This window comes from Gallinula chloropus (genome assembly GCF_964237585.1).
Source record: "Gallinula chloropus genome assembly, chromosome: 16".
Taxonomy (NCBI): domain Eukaryota; kingdom Metazoa; phylum Chordata; class Aves; order Gruiformes; family Rallidae; genus Gallinula; species Gallinula chloropus.
Window position 1 is genome coordinate 2326920 of NC_140101.1, and position 12998 is coordinate 2339917.

The 12998-nt window shown below is 48.0% G+C and overlaps 1 protein-coding gene across 1 annotated transcript in view; it reads left to right on the forward strand.

The window, feature by feature from the left end:
- LOC311197568 (peroxidasin homolog) overlaps positions 1-12998 on the forward strand; it is a gene marked incomplete at both ends in the record, with an annotated part of 44591 nt that overhangs the window by 22768 nt on the left and 8825 nt on the right. Inside the window, 9 exons of the mRNA XM_084271343.1 lie at positions 1452-1523; positions 3072-3241; positions 5461-5578; positions 7130-7299; positions 7751-8023; positions 8182-8298; positions 9833-9991; positions 11359-11471; positions 12777-12933. Of these exons, the coding sequence (XP_084127469.1) occupies positions 1452-1523; positions 3072-3241; positions 5461-5578; positions 7130-7299; positions 7751-8023; positions 8182-8298; positions 9833-9991; positions 11359-11471; positions 12777-12933 (1349 nt within the window). The remainder of the gene's footprint in view (positions 1-1451; positions 1524-3071; positions 3242-5460; positions 5579-7129; positions 7300-7750; positions 8024-8181; positions 8299-9832; positions 9992-11358; positions 11472-12776; positions 12934-12998) is intronic.

Below are 12998 nucleotides of genomic sequence, written 5' to 3' on the forward strand. Positions count from 1 at the left end.
GGAAAACCTTCTTCTTTTTGTGTAACAGTTTTAACAGCCTGAAGTCTGATCTTCAAAATGGAGAGAAATGGGAAAAAGAAGCTTTCTTGAAGATTTTATACACTTGCCAAGTAGAAGGGTTACTGAGAATCTGAAGGGAATTTCCCACATTGTGTTATGTTCAGGTTTCCACCTAAGCATGGGGAGATCTGCAGAGAGCCCTAGAGTTGGCCAAGCTGCCTGAAAGTTTACGCTGATCAGAAGGTCAACATTAGTCACTGCTGGGCAGTGTGTGCAGAGAAAAGGGGGTGGAAAAAGAATAAAGTCAGAAAGAAAGTCTAACAAGAAAAACACACATCCTTCTTGAAAGCAGTTAGGAATCAAATCCTGTGTCTCCTGCTCCCCAAGGTTTCTTCTAGTAGGAACGAAGGCACTGGGATAAAAATTTATACAGTGGTTCCCACTCCGTGGTGAAACCAACAGACCCTTCCATCCTGCATGGAAACGTGCCTCATCTCCACCCCTGCTAGGACAATAAAATCATGGGATCCAAACACCATTAGGAAAATTCAGAGCTGGATCAGCACACCATGGCTGATCTCAGCCCCTGTATTCGATCCAACAAAAATTCTGGATTTAAATTTTAAGGGGAGGCTTGTCTGCATCCAAGTTGGGCAACTTGGGCGTGCACATGCAGGCAAGATGTGTGGTTTTGTGTTTCAGTCCTGTTCCACCGTCTACTAATTATCCATGGTCTCTTATGAGTTTTAGACATAACTAAATTTCCCCCTCCATTATGGGGATGGAGAGTTAATTATCCCACCTTGGTCTCCACTGGTGAATATTGTTGCAATCAGAGGGTTTTCCTAAGAACTGGGGAGCCTTGTCTGTGTCTCTGGAAGTGAGAATTTGCCTGGGCTTTGTTCAGAGGTAAGCCCAGCTCAGGCTGCTGTCTGAATGGGATTTACTCATGGATTTGGGTTAATCACTGCACCAAGTCTAGGGCATGTGTTGCCTACATCTTCTGCTGGAGTGTTACTTCAACAGCTGCCCTGTCTTCTGCAGGGAGGAAACAAAAAGGTCCCTTCTAAACTGGGGCTGACCCAGGCACAGAAAATGTAGGGTGGGTCCAGCCTGTGGGGATTTGGTGCCCTTTCTCCTCCCTTTGCTGACCACGAAGCAGATTAACTTTAAGGTTCCAGTTTAAACCTGTTACATCACATCTTGAGTCACCGTTTCCAATCCACACCCGCTCTCTGCTTTGGAGTGTTGCAAATGAACAAAATCCCTTATAGCTCATGGACACAAACACAGTAAATTAAAAAAAAAAACCAAACACAAAATCCAACCCACTAAGTTCCATTTTGCTGAGCAGCCTTTGTATTTAAACTGAGTTTTGTTTGACCTGGGATGTTATCATCTGTGTAGTGTGAATACTGAATAATGTTTTGGCACGGGTTCTCCCCTTGCAGCTTCTTGCACAACAACAAGATCTCCAGGATTCATCCCGGGACATTCTCTCAACTGGAATCCCTCAAACGGCTGTAAGTCCAAAACAACTGCCTGCAAAGAGCAATTGTTTATCTTTGATCAGAGGGCCAGGACCTGAGGAAAAATGTGCCTGGTTGGCAAAGCTTTGAGTTGTTGCACTTCTAAGGCCACTGCTAAGTTTATAAAACAGTTTTGATTGGACCTGAGAGGTGATTTAACCAGTTTGTAGTTTCTTCATGCTCGTGTCTATAATCTCAGGACGACCTTCTTACAGCTCAATTCTAACACAGGAATGCACATTCCTGGAAAGTCCTCACAGCTGTTTGAAGCCATAAAACATTCTTCAAAGATGTGGGAAGCCCAGGTGACAGATGTGACCTTGATCATGTCTTCAAATCGGTATTCCAACGTGGAAGAAAATTCAGAGTCCTAAAAGGGAAAGCTTTTCTTCTAGAGGCTGAAAATCCTCAGAGGGGTGCTGAGCTGCACAGTCCTGTGCAGGAATGCCCCAGGGTGTTATTCCCACGTAACCTCCCTGTTAAGATCTTAAGCTTACTTTTTCCTTACTTAACCCCAACTCCAGAGCTTTGTTTTGTTTGTCCTTTATGATCTCTGGAAATGAGTTCTATGATGCATTTTTGGGGGGGCAAAATAGCAAAGGATGTTGGTGTTCTGCCACGATTTTAAACTACAAGAAAACGATGTGTTTCCAGCTGCAGCTCTCTGTGATTCCTGCACGCAGGTAAAGTGCTTCAGGTCCCTTCAGCAGGGTGTAACTGGAGAAATGTGGTGTGTGCCTGGCAGTAGAAAAGGTTGGGTGTCTGTAAAACGCTGTCTAATGGCCTCGTGTGAAATCTCACATTCCCCAGTGTTTGTCCCTGGAAACATGAGACCTTCCTGTCATATATTGTTCAATGGCCCAGCCCCATCCACTGTAAAACTGTCAATGGGGAGGAGGCATAAACTAATCCCCCCTCTAATCTTTATTTATCCTTCTGCATCGTGCTTGCACATAGGAATGGAGTCAGGGGAGGGAGAAGCACGGGTGCGCTGGGAGGTCACTGTGGCTCCCTTTGGCACAGCTGGGGAGTACATCACAGTAGTAAAAGTTCTTATGGCTGTGCAGAAATGCTACAACCTCTAACAGATGGTGGCAGAAGGAGACTGATCTGACATGTGCTGCAGTTGGGGGGGAAGCTTTGTAGAGCTGGAAGAGCTCTGGCAGTGTTACCTGCTGTTCCTCTAGAATTTGGTGAAGGTTGAAATCTCCATCCTGGGGGAAACCCCAATATTTTACATCTCTCTCTGCCTCAAATTAAGCCAAAAACGCATAACCCATTTTACAGAATAATTTTCATTTGAAACTGGAATGGCTGATGGGTAATGTTGGGTTTTGAGCTAAATCCTTCTGACTTGGTTAAGCATCCTAGTTAAATATTGTGGGAATGACACATCTCAAATTCTCACCTGAGTTCTAATCAAATGCAGTGAAAAACCAGCCAAGTCAGCCTTTGCTCTGGAGGACTGTTCCTCTGGAGAAGGAGGCAGCAGTGAGAGGTTGAGGAATGAGGAACGAGCTGCCTTTTCTCTTTCTCTTGAAGGCGGTTGGACTCCAACGCCTTGCTCTGCGACTGTGACTTGATGTGGCTGGCTGAGCTGCTGAAGAAATACGCTGAGCAGGGCAGTATCCAGACAGCTGCCACCTGCGAGGGTCCTCGGGACCTGCACGGCCGCTCCATCGTCACCTTGACTGCCCAGGAGTTTAACTGTGGTGAGTGAGGTCAAACCCCTCCACTGGACACCCTCAGCCCACAGCGCTGGGCTTTGCTCTAGGAATTGCTTCCTCCACCCCTTTTCCTCCCTCTTCCCTGTCCTGGCATCCTGCTTTCTCCCTCCTTTTACTGCTGAAGGGGAAAAGTCCCGATGGGGTCACGCGAGTTATGAGGATAACACAGAGAAAGCTGATGGTCACGCAGGGGTTGAAAGCAGCTCTGCTATGGCTGGTGGGTGTTGTCTTGGTTTTCAGATAGAGTAGGACCAGTAAAGACCTGCTGAGGTCAGTGGCAACCAGATAAAATGTGATGTATTGGGCTGAGCAGAGCTGCAATGGCTGGAAACACAACTGAAAGCCTAAGCAAGCCCCTAGTAGTTATGTCACTGGATGCTCTGTCTGACTGTGGCAGTGTGTTGTGTCTGTCTGTCTGTCTGGAATTTTTCAGAACAAAACATTTCATTTCAAAATGGCACTTTCCAGTTAGCAATTACCCTCATTTAACAGCCTAAGTTAAGCATTTCATGTGGAAAAAGACAAAACTCTGACTTTCAAGTGCAGGCATCAGCAGAGGATGGCACACAGAGCTATGGTTCCCTGATACTTCACTGCTGGTAGAGTCAGTTTGAGATGATCCTCCTCACCTAGGCCAGCTATTAGCATCCCTCCTGGATTTGCCAGTCCAGCTGTGTGCGTGGCCATGCTGTGAGCCAGATGTGTGAGACTGGCTGGATTTTGAAGAGCTCTCTCAAGTTCAGCTTTTCTCCTATTAATTTTATTAATTTTTTTTTTAAATCTTGATGATTTCTCGGCTTAATTTAGGGCACGTCCATGTACAGAGTTGAACAGGCACAAATGGGTCTGTAACCTCAAGGGAGGGGGTGATAGGAAGGGTTTACAGAAAGCAGCTGGGGACACGTGGATTGGGACTGGTTACAAGTGAATGTTGTGCACAACGAGCTGTCCCCAGTACACCCGGTGCCACGGTGCAGCTGTAAATGAGAATTTGTTCTGGTTTAGGCATGGGCACACAGTGGGGTGTCTGTCAAACTAGCCAGAGCACCTGGTGGGAAAATTCTGCTGGCATTAGGCTTTTACGCTGGTGCTGTGCCAGCTGGGAAAGACAAATGATGCATAATGCAGCGTAAAGCTCTAATGATGCAGGCAGCTGATATTTGAGTCCGTAAAAGGCTGCTGGCATCGAGTTAACCCAACAGCCTTTAGCAGATGTGAACCAGCAGAGCAAATCTGTGCTGGGTCAGCGTTTTGTGCCGTGGGGCTGGGGTGGGTTTGGTCCCTCACTGGCATTGCCGCTGGGGACAAGTTCCCAGGATGTTAATTTTCAGTCTAAGGAGTAAGGGCACTGACTGTCCATGGGGTGGGAGATTCTTAATCTTATGAATAATCCACTTGGTTGAGAGAGGCTGAAGGAGCTGGGCTGGGTCAGCCTGGAGAAGAGAAGGCTGTGGGGGGACCTCATTGCAGCCTTCCAGTCCCTGAAGGGAGCAGAGGAACGGGAGGGGAATCAGCTTGTTAAAGGGCAGAGACTGGCAGGACAAGGGGGATGGATTAAAGCTGAAGGAAGGAAGGGTTAAATTGGATATTAGGGGGAAGCTCTTTGCAGAGAGAGTGGTGAGGGGCTGGAACAGGCTGCCTAGAGAGCGGATGGGTGCCCCATCCCTGGGGGTGTTCAAGGCCAGGTTGGATGGGGCCCTGGGCAACCTTGTGTAGCTCCAGGCTGGAGGTTGGTGTCCCTGCCTGTGGCAGGGGGGTTGGAGCTCTGTGATCCTTGGGGTCCCTTCCAACCCAGACCAGTCTGTGATTCTATGATTCTATGGTTTTACTGGATTACTGTGAGCATATATGGATGAGTATTCTGCTGAACCAGGATCAAGCACTCCAGACCATGTACATAAATTCCTTCCTACTTTAGCACATCCTTTATGTGTTTGACTCAGTTAAGTACATCTTGAAGTGAAGCTTCCACTCTCCAGGGCTTTTATCATGCTCAGATGAACAGTGCTGTTCCCTCCCTGATATCACTGGTCTTGCTGATGCTGGCAAGAAGACTCTGGGTGGCTCTGAGTGGATGCTGTCGTGCCCAGGGCTCTGCTGGTGCCTGCTTGCTGAGGGGGTTGCATTACCCACTACTCTCCAGTTGGGCTCCTGGTGGTTTCGTGCTGCTCTGGACTGGGTTGTGTTCCAATGATCTTTTGCAGAGAGGCCTCGCATAACCTCAGAACCCCACGATGTCGATGTCCTCTTGGGAAACACAGTTTACTTCACCTGCAGGGCAGAAGGCAACCCAAAGCCTGCAATTATTTGGCTGCACAACAAGTAAGTCGTGCCCAATGAACCTGGGGGTAGCAGAGGATTTTGAGCACCAAGCTCTTCAGTGCCTGCCTGTAATTACAAAAGTTGTATCACACAACCTAAAAAAAACCCCAAATGCCAAAATCCAGGCATGGATACTCCACGAGTTGTATTACTCCTTCCTTGCAATAGTGTTCTCTGGTGACTGCATAATCCAGGTGACGTTTCCATCTGCATCTGAAATATTTCATCTGCATTTGTAATGGATCCCAAGAGCTTATAACTTCCCCATAAGCACGCTCTGCAGGCTGAAAGCAGTTGTCTTTTGATCAGAAAATAGAAATTAGTATTTCATGTTGCTCTGTGCCACCTTGCTTGCCGTTTATTAACTGCTGAAATGCTTCCAGTCTGTAGGTTCTTCTCACTGAAGGCTGAGCATGCTGGGGGAATGGCTGCTTTTCAAAGGGAAAAACCACTGGTCTCCACTAAAAGACCTTGCAAAGCAGCATCTAGATTATCATTCTGTACAGCAACACTGAGAATATTTGTGGCTGTGCTGGACACCGGAGTGTTTCTGGGAGATGCTGCACAATATGTTGTGCTCGAGCAGTTGCCCGCTGTGGAAGTGAAGTTGCTTTGCTGCTTTACGAGCTTCTTGTCTGTGGGAGCCTGAATAGGGCTCAGTTATTAATAAACATGATCAATGGATGCTTCCTCAGCTAGCTCCCCACCAGGCAGAGTTTCAGCACGGAGCAAAAGTTTATGGCTGAGTTGAGTCCCCCTGGAAGGAAGGCTTTGTTAGGGAAATGCTGGCAGGCTCCCAAAGATAGCATTGGAAGAGGGGTAATGATAATAAATGTTCTGCAAACGAGATATGACTAGAGTGAGGAGACATCAGGGGAATTAAATAAATGCCCAGCAAGCATATTAGTTTGCGTAGCAGACTCAGCCTTTGTCCTAGGGGGAGAGAGGTCCCTTCTCCCTTTTCAGTCATCTGCAGCCATCCAAGATTCCTTCATGCTGGGACAAATAGGATGCAGCAGTGGGTCCTTCTGCCATGGGCTGGGGTCCAGGAGTCTCAGGTCATTGTGGAAAGAAGGAAGATGTTTCGCAGCTCTGGGGTTGGGTTAGAGTCCAAGCTGTGTTGAGGTCCTGCGGTGACTTTTTGTCCCCCCCTGAGGCCTTTAAGCCTTTGAATAGACATGGCTGCACACAAGGACAATATTAATTCATTATTTTATTTGCACTTAGTAAATAATGAGAACAAGCTTTCCAGGCCTAGATGCCCTGACAATAGCAACAGTGCTGTTGCATGGGAACAGTGTGCTCTCCTGATGGGCTGTAAATGTCGTAAGTAATCAGTGGTGAGAGAAAAAGTAGCTCACCCAGGGAGTGAATCGGGGCTGGAGCTGAAGTTCAGGGCTGTAAATCATAACTCTTGCTATAAATTTCCCCAAGTCTCAGAATAGCTCCAAGGAACACACACTGCAAGGCACACAGAGCCCCAGCAGCTTGGGTGGAGACCACCAGTCTTTGCTCCTTGCAGATTTTTGCCTGTTTCCATCTGTTTTTCAGTAATGAGATCGACATGAAAGATGACAACCGCCTCAACCTGTTGCAAGATGGTACCTTGATGATCCAGAATACCAAGGAGTCAGACAAAGGCATCTACCAGTGCATGGCCAAGAACATAGCTGGGGAGGTCAAGACACAAGAAGTGGTGCTGCGCTATTTTGGCATCCCAAGTAATTGAGTCTTGTGCACCCCTTGAAGGCCTGGTCCGGGTTGGGGCTGGGAGTGGAGCTTAAGTCAAAGTTAGTCCCAGTTTTGTATGTGCCAAGTTGTTCTTGGTGTGATGAGGAAGAGAGTGGCTAACAGTGCAGTGTGGTCTGACCTTCAGGGAGTCCCTCAACAGGAGTGGGAAACTGGGCATTAGAAGTTGAAGGTAATTTGGGGCTGGGGAAGGTGTTTGGAGGCTGGGATGAATTCTGCAGCACAGAGGTGTGAAGGGGATGCAGGAATGGCGATGCTCCAGCACTGACTAGGAGGGAGGAGGTGGTAGGAATTGCTCACACTGAGGATTTGGAGGATAAGGAGAGCCTGCTAGCTGGGTTGCATGAGTAGCCTGTGCAATCTCTGCCTGTGACTGAGCAGGCAGCAGAGCTTCTGGGTTCTGAAGCGCTCATTTCCTTGCAGCCAAGCCCACTTTTGTCATCCAGCCCCAGAACACTGAAGTGCTGGTTGGGGAAAGCGTCACCCTGGAATGTGGGGTTTCTGGGCACCCCCACCCTCGCATCAGCTGGACCCTTGGCACAGGCTCCCCTTTACCACAGGACTCCCGTTTCGCTATCACCAGCTCTGGAGGGCTCTTCATTCAGAACGTCACCTTCTCAGACCAGGGGCAGTACAACTGCAACGCCAGCAACACGGAGGGCTCCATCCAGGCAACAGCAAGGATTATAGTGCAAGGTGAGGAGTCCCAGGCTGATGGCATTTTTGGGGTGAAGTGCTCAGTCACTGGGAGGGGATTTAAGCCTTGTGATTAGTTCTGCTCACATGAACTGGGCATTAACTCAAGCTTGCTGCCTGAGTTCTTCCTGCTGCTCAGTCACTGCTTTCTCCTCCAGATTCTCCCAGGTTTCTCCTCATCCCCACCGATCAGGCAGTAACTGAGGGACAAAGTGTGGATTTCCCCTGCTCTGCTGAGGGTCACCCTCCACCTGTGATTGCCTGGACAAGGGCAGGTACTGCCTTGCTTGACTCATGGTTTCTTTCTCTCCCATGCCACCAGCTAAGGAGTGTGGGTGAGAACAGCCAAACTGGTACAGGGTGATAACTTGTAGTGGTGGCACAGGATAGATGGTGATCAACACAGACCTGATCACACTGGGAGGTATGTCGTACCTCACCAAGAATGATGTTAAGCACTGAGGAGGGATCAGGTCTTTGACATACTAAGTCATCGTGTCAGAAGGAAGGGGTGGGCTGTTTTCCATCAGCATGAAACCCATGGAAAGCCTCAAGCTTCCTCCTGTGGTGGCTTCCTGTCTCCTTTGAAAAGGCAGGATCTGGATGCTCCAAGTTGGTGAGTGTCACCATGTACCAGCTCTTCATCACTGTCATTGATTTGCTCCTCTTGGGAAGCATTGCAGGAGAGCATCACTGGCCACTGACACACCTCTGCAGTTCCCTTTATCCCAGGAAAAAACACTTTGGGCCAACAGGTTGTGGTGAACTGCAGTCCCAGATGATTGTTAGCACTGGCTCCACTGAACTGATCCCATCCAACACTTTCTGGGACAGAAGCCAATAATGCTTGGCCCAGAGGCCCTCCAACTTTTCGTTATGCTTCACAAGTCATAATTAATGGTTTAGTGCCGTGGAGAATTCATGTCTATTGTATCCAGCTTCCACAGCAATAGCCCTGACATGGAGTTAAGAAGGACCAGCTGAAACTCCTTTCACCAGCATGCTCTTCATCTCCTTTAACCTGTTTTCCTCCACTGCTAATATTTCAGAAGCTATCTCTTAGAGAGGTGGAAAGGAGCACAGTGACAAGAAGTAAGGTTAACAGCTGCTTTGTAGCAGTCCACAGACCAGGCAGGCTTTAGAGTGCTTTCACAGAAGGCGTGCAAAGACCAAGACAAGAGGAGGAGAAGTGGTGGAGCATTGCTCACTCAAAACCACTCTTGACAGTGTGGGGTGGTTTCAGATTCCTTTTGGTATTGGGGATTAATAAGTTGAGCCCTTATTTGGAGGCAAATAGTGTGTATGTTAAAAATAAGTTGCTAAATGGAGGAGTTCTAATAGTTTTGTTTGGATTTGGTGATGCATTTTAATTTTGAACTTTTCTCTTTAAATAGAGGAAATATTGAAACAACACATTTTCCAAAGCAAAGTAAGAAAATGAATTAAAAAGACAATGCTAAATGCTGCCATCTACTTGATGAAACAGCCAGTTTGGGTAATTGAGCACAGATTTGCTATCCATCAGGTGTCACCCAACGTGCAGTTTGCATGAAGAAAAGACTTAAGAGGAAAGGAAGAGGGTACCAGCTCCTTTCCAGTTGCTCAGGGAAGACAACTCAGTCATGATCCTGGGTGTGGGAAGAGCAGCATCCGTCCTGTTCCACGCTCAGCAAGATGGAGATGGTATTTCAGGCTGGCTGGTGTCACGTTAGGAAGGAAACGAAATGTTTAACTCTCACACAGATACATCCAGTGTTGGGAAGAGAAATTTTACAGGCAATTAACGAGCTGCACTGCTTGTTTGATCAGGTGGGCCGCTGCCGAATGACCGGAGGCACAGCATCCTCTCCACAGGCACGCTGAGGGTGATGAGGGTCGCTCTGCATGACCAAGGCCAATATGAATGCCATGCCATCAGCGCCATCGGGGTGAGGACCCTCCCGGTACAGCTATCAGTGACCCCACGAGGTAGGCTGTGAGAAACAAGGGCTCAATTAAATCATAGAATCACAGAATCCCAGGGGTTGGAAGGGACCTCCAGAGCTCATGGGGTCCAACCCCCTGCCAAAGCAGCTCCCCAGCTCATATTGCACAGGGCGGCGTCCAGACGGGGCTGGAATCTCTCCAGAGATGGAGACTCCACCACCTCCCTGGTTAACATGATGGTGTAGAACACCCAGACTGATGAGGAAGGGAATTGCCCTGGTTCCTGTGGGATGGGATTTTGTGTTTGCAGATATCGAGGTGGGAATGAAACTCATCTGTTGTGGCCAGGGAATGGGATGGTATCAGTCAGCATCTGCCCAAAGAAACCCAAGGGCAGGGTTATGTGATCAGAAGTCACTTCTACCACCCATCAGATGAGTTCAGATAGCTGACCAGTTTGAGTGAAAAATGGGGCCCTGTAATGTGTTTGGGAGCTGTTATTAAGAAAATTATTTTGGGAAAGGAAAGGATAAAATAGGTTTGTGGGTTTTTTAATGAGACTTTACTAAATCTTATTAATTAAATTTTTAGGGGTTTGGGTTTGGTTTTTTTTTTACTATTTTTAAATCTTGGCTGTCCTCTACAGAATGAATTCCAAGATTCTTTTTTAAATGAAATATTCTGTGAAAAGCTGATTCCTTCTCAAGAAGATTTACCTCTGGCTCCAGATACTTTTGTCTTAAACCTGAGCTGCCAGGTCATAGGTTTAACTTAAATTTAGGTATTCTAAAAGCCCCTGAAAACACAAGTCACACAGGAATGCTTTAATGCTTTCCTGGTTTTATTTTTATTCTCTGTTCCCATGTAAATAATCCTTCTAAACTGAGTAAACATCCCTGCTTCTTCACAAACACAGCAGAATTTTACTAATGATAGACTGCAGGGGAGGAAACTACCTAGAAACATGAAATCAGATGCTTCAAGCACAGAATTCCCAGGATATTTAAGACCAGGAAGGTCAATATAGTTATTTAATCTGACCTGACGAACACTTGCCAGAGAATTATTCATCCAATAATTCCTGAATGAATCCACAATCCTGGTTTCAGCTGCAGCATCCTTTCTAGAAAGCCTCTGAATTAATGCTTGGAAATAACAGGGAACCCAGCACATTCCTGTGTAATTGCCCCAAGTAGAGACACACAGGAGCAGAAAATAATGAATGCAAATTACAGAGGACTTGGTGAAAGGATAGAGAGCCTGGGTGAAGTGACACTCCTTTGAAGAGCCCTTGCAACAGCAGAAGGAGCCCAGCAGCTCTGGTTTCCCCATACGGGCAGGTTTTGCAGGCAGATTTCTCTCTTCTCCTTGATGCATTTCTCCTTGCATGTTTCCCTTGTGTTGCACAGTGATCCCTGTGTTCCTTCATCCTCCCCAAGACGTGGTGGCAGAGACAGGCCAGGACGTTGCGATTACCTGCACTGCCCAAGGAGATCCTCGTCCCACCATCACCTGGGTCAAAGTAAGAGATGGTATCACATCCTTGTCAGTCACCAGGCTGGGAGGGCTCCTCCATGGGGGCATCAAGCAGCTCTCTCATCAAACACCTCTCCCAGCTCAGCTAAAGATATCGGTTTGTGCAATGCACACGGAAGAAATTGAGCTTGATGAAAATTTAAGGACACACATTTGCACTGATTTGGGGTTTTTAATGGTCCAGAAAGCCCCGTTGCTGTTTCTCAGGCTCGAAGCCTTGCAATGCACATTGCTGTTCACTCCAAATGAGTAACTGGAAGCCAGTGACCTTCCAGGATGCAAGAAATGCTTGATTGACTATCCCTGGAAAAAAAAACCTGGAAATGGATCTTTCTCTAGGCACTTTGTCCTTATTCCAGGATTCTCACTGGTAGAATTTTCCTTATTTCCAGAATTCTCACTGGTAGAACTGGATGATGCTGGTTGTCTCTGGCTTTGGTGGGGCAAAGCCCTGACCCTTCACAATCACGCTGCAGCCTGGCTGCTCTTTTCAAGAATTCATTCTGTGAAGCTCTTTAGAGTTCTTCCTGCTGGTCCTTCACTGGGACCTGCCCTGCCTACGAGCACAGCACAGATTAGAGGGGGAAATTCTCAAGCCTCAGTTACCCTGCAGAGGTCTGGCTGGAGGTGTCCTAGCAGCCAGCAGTGGGAGCAGGAAGGACGAGCCTGGGAGGACAGCACAGGAACCACTAGCTTGACGTGGGGCAGCAGGGAAATGTTAAGAAATAGGAGAATAAAAAAGTAAAACCTGAAGCCACCAGCCAGGGTGAGAGGTGGGGGATGATGAAGCTGCTCAGCACGTTGATCCACAATGCTGCCCAGAACCAGCAATAGCTGGTGTTGACGGTTCCAGGCCAGCAAAAGTCCATTGGTTTCAGTTGTTCCCACACTTTTAAGGCTTATTTATGTGCCATGAAACTTCTGTGGCAGCATCAAGGCACACCACTCACTCCAGGCAGGGAAACACATGGGGTGTCTGTGCCCTGCAGTGACTGCCTAGAGATGTACCAGAGTAAAGCAGCTGTGCAAGGACCTCTTGCAGTGGGTCCAGGCAGGAGCAGATGGCCTCGGATGGCTTTCTGGTTTCTTTGGAAGAGCAATGCTAACATCTGGTGGCCACATTAGTTCATCGCATCTGTCTGCATGTTAGCTGAAGCAGCCGAAGGCTGGGCTGGTGGGAGGCTGGGCTGGTGGGAGGCTGGGCTGGTGGGAGGCTGTGCTGATGGGAGGCTGGGCTGGTGGGAGGCTTTCCATACCCTGACATGTTTCCTGTCTTTTGGTGGTGCAACAGGAGGGTATCCAGATCACAGAGAGTGGCAAGTTCCACATAAGCCAAGATGGGACCCTTTCCATCCAAGACCTGGGCGTGGCTGACCAGGGCAGATACGAGTGCATAGCAAGAAACCCCTTTGGCTTCACCTCCAGCGCTATGCAGCTCACCATCACTGGTAAGGTATCTCCCGTGGCCCTCTGGAGTCCTCTCATGCAAGGAAGGGCTGTGCTGTGTTGACAC